At 46.2% G+C, this 15,141-nt stretch overlaps 7 protein-coding genes across 7 annotated transcripts; 6 read left to right on the top strand and 1 right to left on the bottom strand.

Annotated features, from left to right (window-relative positions):
* The first annotated feature begins 56 nt into the window (after positions 1–56).
* K444DRAFT_608961 (uncharacterized protein) lies at positions 57–1,846 on the top strand. Its single transcript, XM_024879483.1, has one exon. The coding sequence runs from the start codon at positions 338–340 to the stop codon at positions 1,667–1,669; it is 1,332 nt and encodes a 443-aa protein (XP_024741513.1). The 5' UTR covers positions 57–337; the 3' UTR covers positions 1,670–1,846.
* Positions 1,847–2,333: 487 nt separating this feature from the next.
* Positions 2,334–2,957, top strand: K444DRAFT_520626 (uncharacterized protein; the record flags this gene model as incomplete). The annotated part of the gene is made up of 3 exons (XM_024874058.1): positions 2,334–2,421; positions 2,475–2,772; positions 2,825–2,957. The coding sequence occupies 3 exons, from the start codon at positions 2,334–2,336 to the stop codon at positions 2,955–2,957; spliced, it is 519 nt and encodes a 172-aa protein (XP_024741512.1).
* Positions 2,958–3,397: 440 nt separating this feature from the next.
* On the bottom strand, positions 3,398–6,876 carry K444DRAFT_520722 (DUF663-domain-containing protein; the record flags this gene model as incomplete). The annotated part of the gene is made up of 3 exons (XM_024874069.1): positions 3,398–6,646; positions 6,692–6,762; positions 6,810–6,876. 3 exons carry the CDS (start codon positions 6,874–6,876, stop codon positions 3,398–3,400), a joined length of 3,387 nt encoding a protein of 1,128 aa, XP_024741511.1.
* Positions 6,877–8,650: 1,774 nt separating this feature from the next.
* K444DRAFT_471203 (uncharacterized protein) lies at positions 8,651–9,289 on the top strand (the record flags this gene model as incomplete). Its single annotated transcript, XM_024872880.1, has 1 exon — positions 8,651–9,289. A coding segment is annotated over one exon (639 nt), but the record flags the coding sequence as incomplete, so codon positions are not given.
* Positions 9,290–10,108: 819 nt separating this feature from the next.
* Positions 10,109–11,523, top strand: K444DRAFT_520673 (alpha-ketoacid dehydrogenase kinase; the record flags this gene model as incomplete). Its single annotated transcript, XM_024874062.1, has 2 exons — positions 10,109–10,326; positions 10,386–11,523. 2 exons carry the CDS (start codon positions 10,109–10,111, stop codon positions 11,521–11,523), a joined length of 1,356 nt encoding a protein of 451 aa, XP_024741509.1.
* Positions 11,524–12,051: 528 nt separating this feature from the next.
* Positions 12,052–12,492, top strand: K444DRAFT_520620 (uncharacterized protein; the record flags this gene model as incomplete). The annotated part of the gene is made up of 1 exon (XM_024874056.1): positions 12,052–12,492. The coding sequence occupies one exon, from the start codon at positions 12,052–12,054 to the stop codon at positions 12,490–12,492; it is 441 nt and encodes a 146-aa protein (XP_024741508.1).
* A 145-nt stretch (positions 12,493–12,637) lies between these two features.
* K444DRAFT_625850 (uncharacterized protein) lies at positions 12,638–13,356 on the top strand (the record flags this gene model as incomplete). The annotated part of the gene is made up of 3 exons (XM_024882574.1): positions 12,638–12,769; positions 13,056–13,193; positions 13,264–13,356. 3 exons carry the CDS (start codon positions 12,638–12,640, stop codon positions 13,354–13,356), a joined length of 363 nt encoding a protein of 120 aa, XP_024741507.1.
* Between the last annotated feature and the right edge of the window lie 1,785 nt (positions 13,357–15,141).

The following is a 15,141-nucleotide window of genomic DNA, read 5'->3' as shown; positions in this document are numbered from 1 at the left end:
AGCACATCTTGAAGCTAAACTTCTTCTGTCTGCAAAGTTTGCAAAGAGAAGCCTCCGTTAGGAGAACTGTCTCCGGAGCATCTCGATCTCATGTGGTTTGAGTGGCATTTTGGTGAGTGATGCGTGAATGTGGGGAAAAATTTTGCGTATCGCTATCCTTCACCTACAAGGCGTGCTAAGTGAGTTGTAGGTAAGAACCGCCGAACGATTAGAACTCATTTTCAACCTCGCAGCCCAACAACATCGATCGCGAAAAGATATCAAGACAACACTTCTGTCTCCAACCACTGCGATTCTTCGTCCCACCACCCACGAGTACTTTCCAGATTTCGCGGCAATGCCTCGCGCAAAGAGACCTCTGGCGGAAGTTGATCCAAACGCGTCGCGTCTCGCATCCAGCCCGAAATCTTCGAAGACCAGCACAGGAAGAACGAGAAAGACAGCGGACGGAGGCATACTGGAAGGTGATAAAGATGGGAATTTAATTGGATCAGGGTGCAACGCAACTCGAAATAAATCCTCTGGCACAGAGGCTCCATCCTTACCGAAGGCATCGCTCCGCGAAAACGAAAGACAGCCGCCTTCGAAAATCAAGTCAACGGACAATACCAGACACCGATTACACCTGCCAGGCTCTACGTATTTAGGAGATAGCGACGCAGGGAATTGTGCACCTGAAAACCGCGACAACAGGGCTGGGTCTCCTCCGCCAGACGGAGGTTGCACAAGCCGCCCGCGAGAGATCAACTACAAAACCAAGGACAACAGCAAGCTTAATGTTCTGCTCTCCGATCGGCTTTTGCCTACATCGGGTACGCGCGAGGACATGATTGCTCGACTTGAAACATCAACATTCGACTACAACATATACTCCTCCGAGCAATTGACCGAGTTGCTGAAGAGTCGCCATGTTACAAATGCTGCAACGGGCCCGAAGGCCATCAAGATCCAGAGGCTGGAAATCAACGATGCGGTGGATCGAGACACTTCCAATTGGGAGGACACAAAGCTCTACGTGGAAGCTGATGTTAAAAAATGGTCCCTGGATAGACTGGTCGCTAAGCAGGAGGCCTTCATTGCTGGGGAGGATCGATCATACTCGACCTCGACATGGACGCTGAAGAAGCTTGGTGCGCTCCTCAAGGATCGCAAATTACCAACCACCGGTACACGAGAAGATAATATCAACCGACTCCGGGCCAGTGACCGCCAAAAGCTCATCAAAGATATCTCAAAAGCGAGAGAGGAATTCCTTTCCGCGAAGAAACAGTTGGAGACACAAATCGGGCATGCAGTTGGAGATCACGGTGTTTGTAGAGGAGGGCCAGAGGCCGATTTTCAGGCTATCGACAATCAAGTTGAACGGGATGCGGTGAACAGTCGACCTAGAATACCAATATGCGACTACGATTGGCGTGACTCACATTGGGCATCCAGAACCCAACGGCAATTGAGCGAGATCTGTTCACGTAGGGGAATGCCAGGCCACGGTCCGAAAGCTGCAATGCTTAAGTGGCTCGACACGGGCTCTGTCGAGTATGAGGATCTGTACGCGGGATCTTTGGAGATGATATGCTTCCGAAGAGGAATCAAACATAGGAGTGGTGAGAAGAAGGTTGATCTGATTCGACGGTTGAAGGAGGCCGACGAGCAGGAGGCTGCAGGCTGATAGAGTGGCCGGGGCGCCTGAGATGCTGTACGAGATATCCCGGGTTTGCTTTGCTTTGCTTTGCTTTGCTCTGCTTTGCTTTGCTTTGCTTTGCTCTGCTCTGCTCTGCTCTGCCCTGCTTTGCTTGGTACATCTTCAAATCACACAGGGAGTTAGGGCTAGAATAAAATGTCACCTCATATCTTATATCTGTCTTGGCCGGGTGTTCTCGGTTTTCGATGTGTCAAGCCCAGGTCAAGCTGGCTCCAATGCCGAGCATGGGGCGGCAGTATCCGACGTGTGCCATTCACGACCCCGCATTGCGCTACAGCAGGATTATGGCCAAGTTAATTTTCTTGATCGCAATCATGTGTCCTGGATGCGAGTCGCGAATCCCATCACCTGGTTTGCGCATCTACGTCATACGCCAACATGCGATGTTCAAGGATTCAAAAACCTGAAAACGGTCCCGTAGGTGAATCACCGCCACTTGGAGACATCATGACACTACCACGAAGAAAATATTAAAGCTCCGCTTCGGTAGGTTACGAGTGCAAGTCGACACACAGCTCCACGTCAACTTCTGCACTTCCTCCGAACGACATCCGAGAGAATCTCGAATATCAAATCCAAGCAATACTCAAGTACGCACTCCTGCCTTCTTGTCGGATCAAAACTCGCCATCATGGGTCTCGCTCTCGCTGCCTTTATGCTCCCCATTCGGGCTATTCAGGGACTCTTCGCGATGATCGTTCTGGGTGTCCTTGCATATGGTAGCTTTCTCCCTTCCTCGGTCGCAGTCAAACTTCTAACAGAGACTTCGCAGCTGCCAATAACTGGGCTTGGTGGTGGTCACCTTCCCAGATCAACTTTCTAATCTTTACCGCGGTCTGGACGCTCCTCGCACTCATATACCTGATCATCGCGCCTGCAAGATACCCGACCGCTGCGCACAAGTTCGGAATTCTGGTGGCTGAGGTCCTCACCATGCTGTTTTGGTTTGCCGGTTTCATTGCACTTGCAGTGTTGCTGACGGACGTTGGATGCAATGGGCGACGTGGTCAAGAAGAATGGGGACCTTGCAGAGCGGCCATTGCTGGTGATGTGTTTGCTGCCTTTGAATGGTAAGTTTTCAAACAAGTCTGAGTCAAGTAAGATACTAATCTCTGTTTGCAGGCTCTTGTTCTGTGCGACTACGTTGATGGCAGCTCTGCACTGCTGGCGTACACGCAACGAGCGCAGCGGAAAACATGACCCTGCTATGGAGGTTCACACCCACAATACTCATACTCACACGTCCCATGTTTAGAGGGAGTGGGTGGTACTCTGGAACGTTTAGTGGATAAGGTTTGCCAAATTCAGATTGGTTGATATCCCGTGGCTAGTCACATCTCTTTTCTTGGTTGCTTGTTCAGGACGGATAATGGGAAAATATCACTTTCGCGATGGGCAGGAGGCCATGTTTTATACCCCCTTTGCGTACACAAGTTTTCTTCTGGGCTGCGGGCCCTTGATGTTTCCGATAGGTTAGTCTTCTATTATAACAAACAAAATTCGGAAAACAATGTCTTATTGTATCTTTCCCCAGGCGAACCCAAGTGCCACTCGAAAATTAGATGTCAGGGTGAACAACCAGACCATGATTCAGTTGCAACCTAGTGTATCAATTCAACGTTAATTGCTCCATTTAGCTCAAGATGCGACACTTGCTCCGTACATGTCCAACACCAAAACGCCGCCAAAAATGATCTACCTTTTTCTTTTCCCACCCCCACCGCCATCTGTATCTGCCCTCCTCTTCTTCCCCTCCTTCCTCCAGTAATCCTGCTTCTCCTTCTTCTCCCGCTCTTCCCTCTTCTCTGCATTCTCCTCAACTTTCTTCCTATATTCCTTTCGTTTCTCTTCCTTCGCCACTCTACGCTTCGCAACCTTCTCGTTCCTCAGAGTCATGATCTTCTGCATCAGATCTCTTGCCTTTTTCTCCTCCCCTCCGACAACCACGGCTCGTTTCTGCATGTACGTCTGCTTGGACTGCGGTTTCGTCTGCACGATTTGACTCTTGTAAGGAAGCTCAGCCGCTAAAGCACGAGGAACACGAAGAGGATTGAAAACTCTCGTTACTCGCTCGACGGGCTTGTATTGGCTGTTTTTCTGCTGCGGAGTTGGAAGCCCTTCGTCGCGGCGGACTTCGCCAGTCAATCGCATCCCTTCCCAACCAACGAGGTTCGTGACTGGGTTGTAGAAGCGATGGGGGCGGACGGGGTACCATGCTCGAAGGAAGACAATGTCGCTCATTAGGATCTTGTCTTCGAATGTGGCGCGGAAATGGCCTTCTGGTTTGCTGAGCGCTTTCTTGATCTGGCCACGGACGCCGGAGACAGTTTTGATAGAGGCGCCTTCAAACTTGGCGATTTCTACCGCAGTGGTGAACATGTCTTTGATGAAGGCTGTATTTTTGAAGATTTTGTAGGGCGTTCCGGTAAGCTTGAGCTTCTTGACGATCTCGGTGGCTTCGTCGACGTTCAATACTGTTCCAGTAGCAGCAATTCGGAAGCCGGGGTTCTTGGAGGAGAAGGATTGGTAGCATGAGAAGCCAGTGTTGGGTGCAATGAGGGGCCCGAAGAATGTCGCAAAACAATGCATATGCTCGGGCGTGTACTTGAGCATTCGATTGCGAACCCGAGAGTCCGATATGCTGTAAACGGGCAAGGTTTGGAATCTCCGCCAGCCAAGTGAAAAGATGAGAGGATCGTTGGTCTTGAGAATCTTTTTGTGCCATCGGTGTCGCTTGATCCTGACTTGTACGAAACCAAATCGATCTTCCGTAGCTGACAATCCTCCAATAATGATCGGCATACGTGGGTTGAATTTCGTGACAAACTCGGAGGCCACACCCTCAATCACAATCTTCGCGTACATACCAGCTCTGAAGCCTTCAACATTAACACGTTGACTATCATCCAGGAGTTCGAATTCTGCCTTATTGATATTGAGCTGCGTCTGGATTTGTGCCTTCTGCGCATCGTACCAGTCGTCTTCCCCAAACTCCTCATCTTCTGCCCCTCCACGGCGTGCTTTGGCTTTGTCGTTGTTGAAACCTTCTCGGTCTTCTTCTTCGAATCGCAGCTTGAGCTCTTCTTTCCGCCGCGCGTTCTTCTCTCGCTCGGCTTCGATGTCGTCCTCTTTGTGGTCTTCCTCAGCCTCGAGGTCCTGAAATTCTCCATCACCTTCATCGTTTGAATCCTCATTCTCACTGCCGTCACTGCCACTTGGATCTGTGTTCTTCTCTCGCAGGAGATCAGCCGTGGCGAATCGTTGACGCAAAGCTTCAACATTGTCCTCGACAGTCCATTTTTCTTCCAGGGCATCGTAGTCCAGAATAGGGATGGCACGATCTTCGACTTTCTCGTCGCCCTGTTCACGCCCGGACTTCTTGAAGAACGTCTCGTCATCGGACTCTTCAACCTCGTCCTCTTCCTCATCTTCCCCGACGTCCCCACGCCATCTTTTCAAGACCTCGGCGGCAGTGAGAGACTCATCGTACATAAGCTTCGCCAGATCAGAGGTTCGAAATGATCTCTTCTTTCCATGCAACTTCTGTGCTGTTTCCAGCATATTTTCTTTCCATCGAGCGGCACCGCCTTCCTCGTCCGGGGATTCGTCTTCATCCATTTCGTCACCAGAGATAGACCCAAGATCCGAATCGCTATCTGCAAATGCAATATCGCCATCGACTTTATCATCCGCTTTCCGGAAAGCTTTCCCCAACTTCTCTTCTGTAATCTCAACATCGTCCTCTGGGTCGAGCTCGTCACCACTAACGAAGCCCTCATCATCCACACCCACCTCCTCTTCCGAATCATCTTCTCGTTCGAGAAATCTCGCAGAACGTTGGTGTTTCCGACCAGTGCTTTCCTCCTCTGCAACCTTAGTGATTGCGGTTCCATCGCTGAATAATCGTACACCCTCATTCGTCTCTCCAAGAAGCCTTCTTTCGTTCTGAAGATTCACAATCAACTCCTCTCCCTCGCCCCGCTCTTCACCATCTGCGTCCTTGTCGAAGTTGAATCCCTTTTCCCGGGTAATCCAAATCGTGTCTCCATCAATCTTCAACCCACTTTTATCCGACATGGGTGCATGAAGTTTCTTCTCTTTCTCGTCCAAACGCCTCCTCCCAGTTTTTCCCGTAGCCTTTGCAATTGCTTGGTCCATGTATGGCGTTGGGCATGGATCTGGTAATTCTTCCATGGCAGAAATCGAAAAGTCTCCCAGTCCTGGAATGTGTACTCGTTGACCTTGTGCAGCAAAATTTGTTCCCCGCAGATATCCTGATAATACAACAGTTCGATCGCATTTCGAGTCGTTCTCGATCTTCGTAGGATGTGTAATATCTCGAAAACTATCGATAACTGTATAGGGGTGTGCATTTCGCCAGATCAAAGGTCGGGGGTTCTTCATGACGGAAATAAATCTAGAAAGGTTGTGGATTTCGCGGTCCGGATATCGCCCGTTGATGACTCCGGATAGGTAGAATAAATGTGCTCCCTGGTACAACTCGCTCCAGAACCTGTTCTTCAGCCTCTTCTTCGCATCTTTCAATGTTTGTGGTTTTTTGAAGAGGTCCAGATGTGTGAGGATTCCGAAGACGTTTCCGGGCATCCCACTCGCTGCCAAAATATTCAAGAACTCCATTGTTTCCATTTCGAAGCCAAAGTTTCCGTCAATCATCAGGAGCACAATGTCTGCCACCTTCGACATGTCCACCATTGCTTCGAGTTCGTTGGGGCATTCTACGAATGTTAACCGTTGCCGCTTCGAAGTCACCACAGTGATGGGTCCTTGGGGATCTGAGAGGGTCTCTTTGGCGTATCGCTTGACGAGGGATTTGAGGAGGGTTGTCTTTCCAACACCGGGAGGTCCAACGATTGTGACGAGTCGTGGAGGGGGTTCTTCAGGTATTCGATCGACTTGGGGGACATGCAGCCGTTTTTCTTTGATCTACAGAGATCAGCAGGATCTAAAGAGAGAAACTTCCATACTCACATCATGTGACCGAGCTGCAGACTTTGCTAATCGTCCTGGGTTTGCGAAGCTGAAGGCCTTTGGATTGCGGTCTGCAAAAGTCAGCGAGCGCAAAGGAACGGGTAGTGGATTGGCTTACCTCCAGTATGCTTCTTCTTCTTCTTCTCCTTCGAGGGCCGATGCGGCCTATTTGATTGATCCTCCATCATGCCTCGACTGTGGCTGTAATTATTCCTTCATCCTGAGCATGGAATATCTTCTCCAAATATTTTCTGCGGGAACTTTTTCTGTGGGGAATGAATCTAATCCCATTTTGGCGGCTACAACTAGCGCGATCGTCTTATCGGCTTATCTAAGTTTACCTCACTCCGATGCCAACTGAGCAACATGAGAACTCGGATCTTCAAAAATGAGGTGCAGCATCTGAGAACGCCAGTGAAGAATGTCCTGCAAGTAAAAGAAAAAGGACCGGATCTCGTCTTTCCCCCTTGAGCAGCGTTGCCCCTGGCACAGAATCTGCTGTTGCTATCAGCGCGCGTCAGTGAGCTACAATTATGACGTACTTCAGGCTATCACAAGTCCTCAAGCCCAGTCCTTGTCCCACAAACGCGTTGTCAAATCTAGAGAAACATATAAAAAGGAAAGTCCCCCCCTCCCCTACCGAAAGAGCCTGCTCATAAAGACATAAAGATTCAACCCCGAATTTCATATAAAACAATATGAACGTTTCCGTAAATATCAATCAGATCAAAAATGCCTGAGTACATAGTAATGATTCCCGCGTGGCCACTCGATTAACCAGTACTAAAAGGAAGCCAGGTCTCCCTCAAGAAAGAACTGAATAAGAAGGACTACGAAGCGTACGCGTGCCCCTTCTCGTCAAGCTTTCTTCTATGTACTGTACTGTACTGATTCCTCCACAGGGCGCATCAGTACGCCCGAGACCAAGGCGGAAGGATCGTCTCCACTTATCCGCTACGCTGCCGCCAGCTTTACATGGCCCGTGCGTCGGAAAAACCATTATTCCGGAGGAACACCGAAACTCTGGTTCCTGTTTACATGTAAATAAACCACTGAATACTCAATTAAATCATCAATTGCACCACAATCAGGATGCCAGACGCTACCGTATTTGATTCCACTGATAAAGGAACCCTTCGGCCTAATGAAGATCCATTGCGCAAGCAGGGAAGTGCTTTCAAGCCTATGCAATTGCCCCAATTCGGCTGGGAAATCACCTTACCTGAAGACGTCTCTCCAGATGATCCTATTACTTTGTTTACTATGTACTATACCCCCAAAATTATCGATCTGATAGTTGAGAAGACAAATAACTATATGCGAAAACCTTCAGACGAATCTGGCCCTTACGCACGAGCAAACGATTGGTACCCAACATGCCGTGGAGAGATATATATCTACCTTGCGATTCGAATATATATGAGCTTGCATGTGGACAATGAGATCGCAGACTATTGGACAACGAAGGATATGACACCTGAGCATCCAATTACGAAGTATTTGAGTAGGAATCGGTTTCAGGAGCTCCATATGCGTATGCGATTCCATGGAAATCAGGAACAAGGCCCATATGAGAAGGTAGCCCCTATTACTCGGTTCATTTTACCTGAAACTAGCTAATAAATTGCCGAGCAGGTTGAAGCTTTTAGTATACACATTCAAGAGGTTAATTTGGGTATTTGGAAGCCTGGACGGGACTTGGCAATCGATGAGATAATCGTACGATTTGAAGGTCGATCCAAAGAAACAACCACTGTTCCAAACAAGCCCATACCTACAGGATATAAGGTCTGGGGGGCAGCCCAAAGGGGGTTCTTACTCGTATGGAACTGGCATATTCCTGGTCAAAAAAATGGGCCTGTGGGAGTACGTACTCCACGAGAGCTTGGTGGGACAATTAAGGCTGGAAATGGGGGAAATAAGACACAAGCAGTAGTTCTGCACTTGATTAAAAGGTTGCCCAAGCTTCCTAAGGGCTCTGGATATCACGTTTACCTTGATAATCTCTTTGTTTCTACTCGCTTTGTCCAATATGCTCGCTCCCAGGGAGTTGCGATTACTGGGACTTGCAGGACAACTGGTGGGGTTATTAAGGAGCTTCTTGACCTCCAGAAATCTGACAAAAAGGACGTAATACCCTGGGGTGAAACGTATTCCAGGTATACGCCTAATGGAGAAGTGTGTCACGTTGGGTGGAAAGATCAAGCCTTTGTTTTAATGATGTCTTCCTTTATGTCAGGTGACGAGCGTGTTTTACGGCTAAGGAAGAGGCCTAAGGAGACTTCTTCTAAAGCGAAGACTGCACGAATACCCTTTGGTAATCAGGCTACAAAGATACTCTCGATTCCTGTAATTGCGGATGGATATAACTATCATATGGGAGCAGTTGACGAGTTTGATCACCTGACTGCCCAGAACGCTGGTTTACGGCACGTGGAGCGGGGAGGGCACCAAGCACTAGAGCACTGGCTACTTCGTACGGTTCTGATCAATTGCTATTTACTAGCTTTATGTAGCGATGTCCCTGAACCTAGGGAAATAAGCTTCAGAAGCCAGCAGGATTTCAGGAGACAGCTAGTCAGTGCTTTATTAGCTAAAGGGAGAGACAGTGAGATCTGTCCAAAGAGAAGAATATCACAGATTAGCCAGGGAGCTAAACAGGTACCTGTGGAATCGCACGAGCTAGTAAAGATGGCTAAAAGGGGGTACTGCGTAGCCTGTAAAGACTTGAGATATGGGGATCGGCCAAGAAAAAGGGTCGCATTGAGCGAAATTGCATCTAATAGAGGCCGGGAAAGCAGTAAGCACTCGTCCTCCTTTGGGTGTAAGCAGTGCGACGTTCATTTATGTAATTATAATAGCTGTTTTGATATATTTCATGAGGAGAAGTAGAAATCGAAGGGTTTGGAATGGAATACAGCCCTCTGATTGGCTGAAATTTAAGCGAGCCGCTCCGATGCACGGGCCATGTAAAGCTGGTGGCAGCGGAACGGATAACCGCGAGGGCCCTGCCCCAGGCTTTGTGTAAGGCCCCAAGAGCCCATTGAGCCTGCTTTATGGTCCGAAGTAGCTGACATTCTACAGTGTTGACTTCCCTGCCGATGCAGTAAGCACAATGGAGAAGGCCCCAAATGTCAAGGGGGTCCAGAGCAACGGGGTGGCAGAGACGCAATGAGGATGGACTGAAGATACGGGATCCAATGTAATTACTGTATACCACTGCGTATAAAGTAGACATAGCAGACAGATGAACATAGGGTCATGCTCAATTAAGAGTCGAATTGTGATGCTGTTGCAATGGGGAATTCGAAGTTCCCTCAATGTAGGACTCAGCCATTGCCGAGCCGAGCTCCTTGAAATCTGCCGTCTCGACCTCGCCGCCAGAACGGAGCTTCACACAACATCCCAAATGCCACCATGAAATTAATCTCCCGGCCATTGCGGCCCTGCGACTGGACCATCTTACCTCAATGCCCTTCTCGGCCATTCTCACGCCCTGCGAGTTTTGCACGGCACCCTTCACCGTCTGCTCACAAATGGTCCCATCCACCCAGCTCGACAACCATCGCCGACGACGAAGTTGCAAACCTCGCAAGTCAGCCGCTACACGCTCTGAGTCTGGCAGATCTAGTCAAGTGCCAAAAAAAAAGCCAAAGTATCCTAGGCCAGAAGTCTTGCTAATCTCCTCTCACAGGCATGGACGACCACCCCTCTGCACAGAAGCGCTGTTTTCTTCCGCCAACTTCACCCTCTCACTTCTCCCGATTCGACTCGCACATCGAATACAAGCTCTTCGAAACCTCCCCTTCATCGTCGTCTCGAATCCCAACATCTCGAAGATCTACAACAACTACCTGCATTCGTTGTCGACCCTCCTTCCCTACAATACAAAGACCATAACCACGCTCGAAGACGAGATACGATTCACAGCAGTCCTCGCAGACCTGGTCGAGACACACTCGCACACGATACCCACACTAGCTCGGGGCTTTTTGGAGTGTAGGAAGTACATCAATCCTATCGAAGTGACGCGATTCTTGGATGAACATCTGCGGGCTCGAATTGGTACACGATTAATTGCGGAACAGCATATCGCTCTACACATATCATCACAGCCACATCAAGACCCAAAGTCAACCCCCCACCCTGTCGACGTGGACAACTCCTCCTACATTGGTGTCATTGATACAGCTTTGCAGCCCGCTGCTATCATCAATTCCTGTGGGAATTTCGTTTCCGAGATCTGCGAACTCAAATATGGTGTGCGGCCAACGTGGATCATCGACGGAGAGCCTGCCACGACTTTCGCTTTTGTCCCAGTACATCTCGAATACATTATTACAGAACTGCTGAAAAATGCTTTCCGCGCAACTGTCGAATCCGGCAGATCTCACGAACCAGTTGTCATTACCATCGCTGCAGAGCCAGAGTCCGCCGCTGACATAGAAAAAGCATTGCCCCGTGCAGAGCCCACTGATAATCCCCCAATAAAGCCCTTCGAGGAATCGGCTCCTGGGGTCACAATTCGCATTCGCGATCGAGGCGGCGGGATAAGTCCAGAGGTTTTGCCAAACATATGGTCATATTCCTTTACAACATTCTCAGAAGATGATCTTCCTGGACAGGCTCCAGGCAGTGGGAGCATGGACGCCCTGAATGCGATTTCTGGTGCTGGTGGAGAAGGAAGCTCAATTGCTGGTCTGGGGTACGGGCTGCCACTTGGCAGGGCATACGCAGAATACTTCGGTGGCGGAATCGCCGTACAGAGTTTATACGGTTGGGGTTGTGATGTTTATCTCAGGTTGAAAGGCCTGGGCCGACCTAAGGGTTGAATGATCAACATTTTGTTGGAAATTTGGAGGCCTTGCCTTCCTTCCCTGGGCGGATCCCAGTGGTGAGAGCAGGACAAGGGGTTGGAGAAATGCATCCCAGCCGGTTAGGACAACAGGCCTTGCTTCTTGGCACGTAATCATAGGCATGAAGGGATTGGGTTCTTGAGATCAAGGTCTACTGCAAGACATGACTGGCACCAGGGTCGCACTTGATAGGGATACAATAACACCCCCATGTTGTCAATGATCGCAAGCAGCCTCGTGAAACGCTTCTTGCTTGTTGGATTTCTCTTCATTGGGTGGCATTGAGATATGGGTCACAAGCGAGGCGTATCGGAAACCCACCAAAAGGCGACTCGCATAACCACTCCCAGGCGCCAACGGAGTGGAGTGGCTATGTTGAAGCCCGAAGATGCCCTGTAACAGCGAGAAGCGTACTCGTCGCGACTTGCTAAGTTTTCTCCTTCACTAACACACTGTGCTTAAGTGTATTCCTCTCCACCTGCCTCTCTTGCTTCATCATTCGCTATGGACGGCATCTCTAGCGCATCTGGTGTTTTCGCTGCCGTCTCCATTGCTATTCAACTAGGAGAAAGTATCAAGAAAATAGTGGAGTTGGGGAAGGCCATCAAAGATGCGCCAACTCATATTCGCGCCCTTTTTCAAGACCTGGAAGTATTGGCTGCTGTTCTTTCTCAGATCGAGCAGCTCAATAAACATGTTGCCTTTGATAACGTCACCGAGAAAGCCCTGCAAAACTGCCAAATTAAAATCTTGAAGCTCCAGAACGCCATCCACCAAGCACAACTAAATGTCAAGTCAAAGAGTCGACTCCGGCGGAAATGGGGCGCTTTCTCATTCGCCCTGAACGAACATGAGATACAATCTATTCAAATATCCATCGAGGAAGCCAAATCAACTTTACAACTCGTTCAAATAAAGTCTTTGACCTACGTCCTTACTCTTTAGGTCATTCCACCTCTCGCTAATCTTTCCCAGCGGGCTCGTTTTGTCAACCGTATATAACCAAAAGGAAACAGTTACAAGTATAAACACATTGACTTCCCTCATTAGCCAGTCAGCGATCCAAGAATTCGGATTCGTCACGAACAAAATGCAAGTCGACTACGATGTGCCCATTCACACCAACTCCGAAACGACTCAAGAGACCTTGCTCACCATGAACTCAACAAATGTCACCGTGGAAAAGATATTCTCACCGAGTTCTTCGGCGGATAACAATGGAGTAGGTGACAAGGTCATACCCTTCCAAAAATCCTCCCGACCATTCGATTTACTCGTTCGTAACGCCCAAACTTCACAGCAGTTCAGTCTCAACGCCGCTCTCTTTACAGTCTTTACTCAATCGCGAACATCGATCGTAAAAACCACCCAGGTTTCGGAGGTCTTTGAATCGTTGGAGGCAGATAATACTATCATTATTTATCCAGGGGCTGCCGGCCGATTTTTTGGGATCACCCGTGGGTTGTTGATTTCAGCTAAAGCAACTTCTGGATGGCAGTACTCTATAGCCCTTTCGTGCTGTTGACGAGAACGCCTTGATCTTCGAATTTTGCCGTGGAGGGAACCTTGATGGTGTGAGGTCGCTATTTAAGAGAAACGAAGGTTCGCCGTGGGACCGCGATCCAAAGGGTCAAACACCATTATTTGTGAGTCGTCACACAACTCGACTCATGGAAGTGATCGCTCACTTCCCCTCCCTATCTAATACAATTACAGGTAGCCTCTCAATGTCTGCAATTGGATGTTGCGAAATTTCTTCTGCAAGAAGGCGCTGATCCTCATGTGAGATGTTGGAACCGTCACGAGTAAGTTGTGTCAACCAGTAGTATGATATGATAACTTCTGACATCAAACAGCGAACCTATAAACGCCTTTGCTCTCAACACCGTAGACATCGTGCCCAAGCTAGGCATGGTCAACCTCTTGCAGAGCCACAGACGCGAGGATTATGAGGATTTGACAATCGGTAATATGATGTGGCATGTTCTACTCTTCTACCGGCCCCAGAAGGACATCAATATTTCATTGGTGCAGCGACGGGCCTACCTCTTATGTGAGCGTGGTGTTTCGGTAAAACACCAGAATGCGGGTGCTGCGATTGGCCCGAGCGCCGCTGACTAAGGCAGTTTCCGGTAAGACACCATTCGGTAAGACACCAGTTTTCCGATACCCCCATTTCCGTCCCAAATTCAACTCTCTTTGCGTATGAGCATAATGTTTTCGTATAACCCGATACATCAAGTAGTCGTGTGCCATGTCTGCAAGTCCTGTATTATTCCTGGGTACTCAAGCCAAGAGTATTACTTACGGGCAGAATTACACCGACTTTCTAGTAGAAAGCTTAAGACTATAGTTTAGCTCTTGAATAGCTATAATCTGAGGATAATTAAAGAGCTAAAAGAGTATAAGCCTCGAATCGAGGGCCAATATCAAGTAATTAAGTACTTGGCTTACTATAATGGCTTTTATTATTTATAGCCAAAATACTAATATAGTATTTATTATTTTCGTGAAATAAAGAAATATATGCCTTTAGTTCATTAAATTAAGGCTATAGTTTATAAAAAAACCGTATTATAAAAAGAAATTAAGCTTTAGATATATTTTATAGAATATAGGAGAATTAATTACTTTATAGTTATAAATAATAATAAAAGAAAGAAGTTTTTAGTATCTAATAATTATTTTATTTTATTAATATAATTTAAAAAAGAATTATTTAAGTAATTAGAGAAGAATTACAAGAATATAAAATATAATCTTAAGAAACAAGTAATTATAATTTAGAATATTAGAGATTTAAGGTTAGAAAGAATATTATAGCTATATAACTTAATAGGATTTCTATATTACTTAATTATATTAAAAAAACAAAAAGATTTAAAGCTTATATAGGCTATTACTAAAAAAAGAGCTTAATATAAATAATAAGAATATTAAGAATTCTTATCTTATATAAATTTTAATTATAGCTAAAGCTATTTTAAGAAATATATACTAATTATATAATAATATTTTACTAAATAAGAAAATAATATAATAGTAGACTAATATCTTAAATAAATTCTATATTAGAATATTAGATGAAATAAATAAATTCCAGTATTTTGAAAATATATTAATTCTAGTTATTTATTTTATTATTATAAAATAGCTATTAATATATTACTATTAAATAATATATAATAAGAATAGTATAATATAGCAAGCCGTACTTTCTTAAAATTGCTTTATTTTAATAGTTTTAATATTTTAGTTATATAATAAAAACTAGGGTTTTTTATATATAACTTATAAAAATTATATAAAAAAGCTAGCTTTTCTATAATTCTAAATAATAATATATTTTTTATATTTAATTAATTAAGCTTTTATATATTATATATTATTTATACTTTATTATTTATACTTTTAATTTTATTATTTTATTATTATATTATGTTTTATACTTTAATATACTTTATATAAGTTTTTATTTTATTATAGTTTCCTTTTTATATATTTTATAATAAGTAATATAAGTAAATTAAAACTTTATAATTAAGGTAATATTCTTATAAAGTTCTAAGGGATTTCTATAAAGCGAATTATTAG

Source organism: Hyaloscypha bicolor (assembly GCF_002865645.1).
Source record: "Hyaloscypha bicolor E unplaced genomic scaffold K444scaffold_19, whole genome shotgun sequence".
NCBI lineage: Eukaryota > Fungi > Ascomycota > Leotiomycetes > Helotiales > Hyaloscyphaceae > Hyaloscypha > Hyaloscypha bicolor.
Note: the sequence above shows the minus strand (reverse complement) of the source record. Positions and strands in the feature narration are given on the sequence as shown.

Coding starts and splice junctions, on each gene's coding strand:
- K444DRAFT_608961 (XM_024879483.1), top strand. CDS start 338: ATGCCTCGCGCAAAGAGACCTCTGGCGGAAGTTGATCCAAACGCGTCG.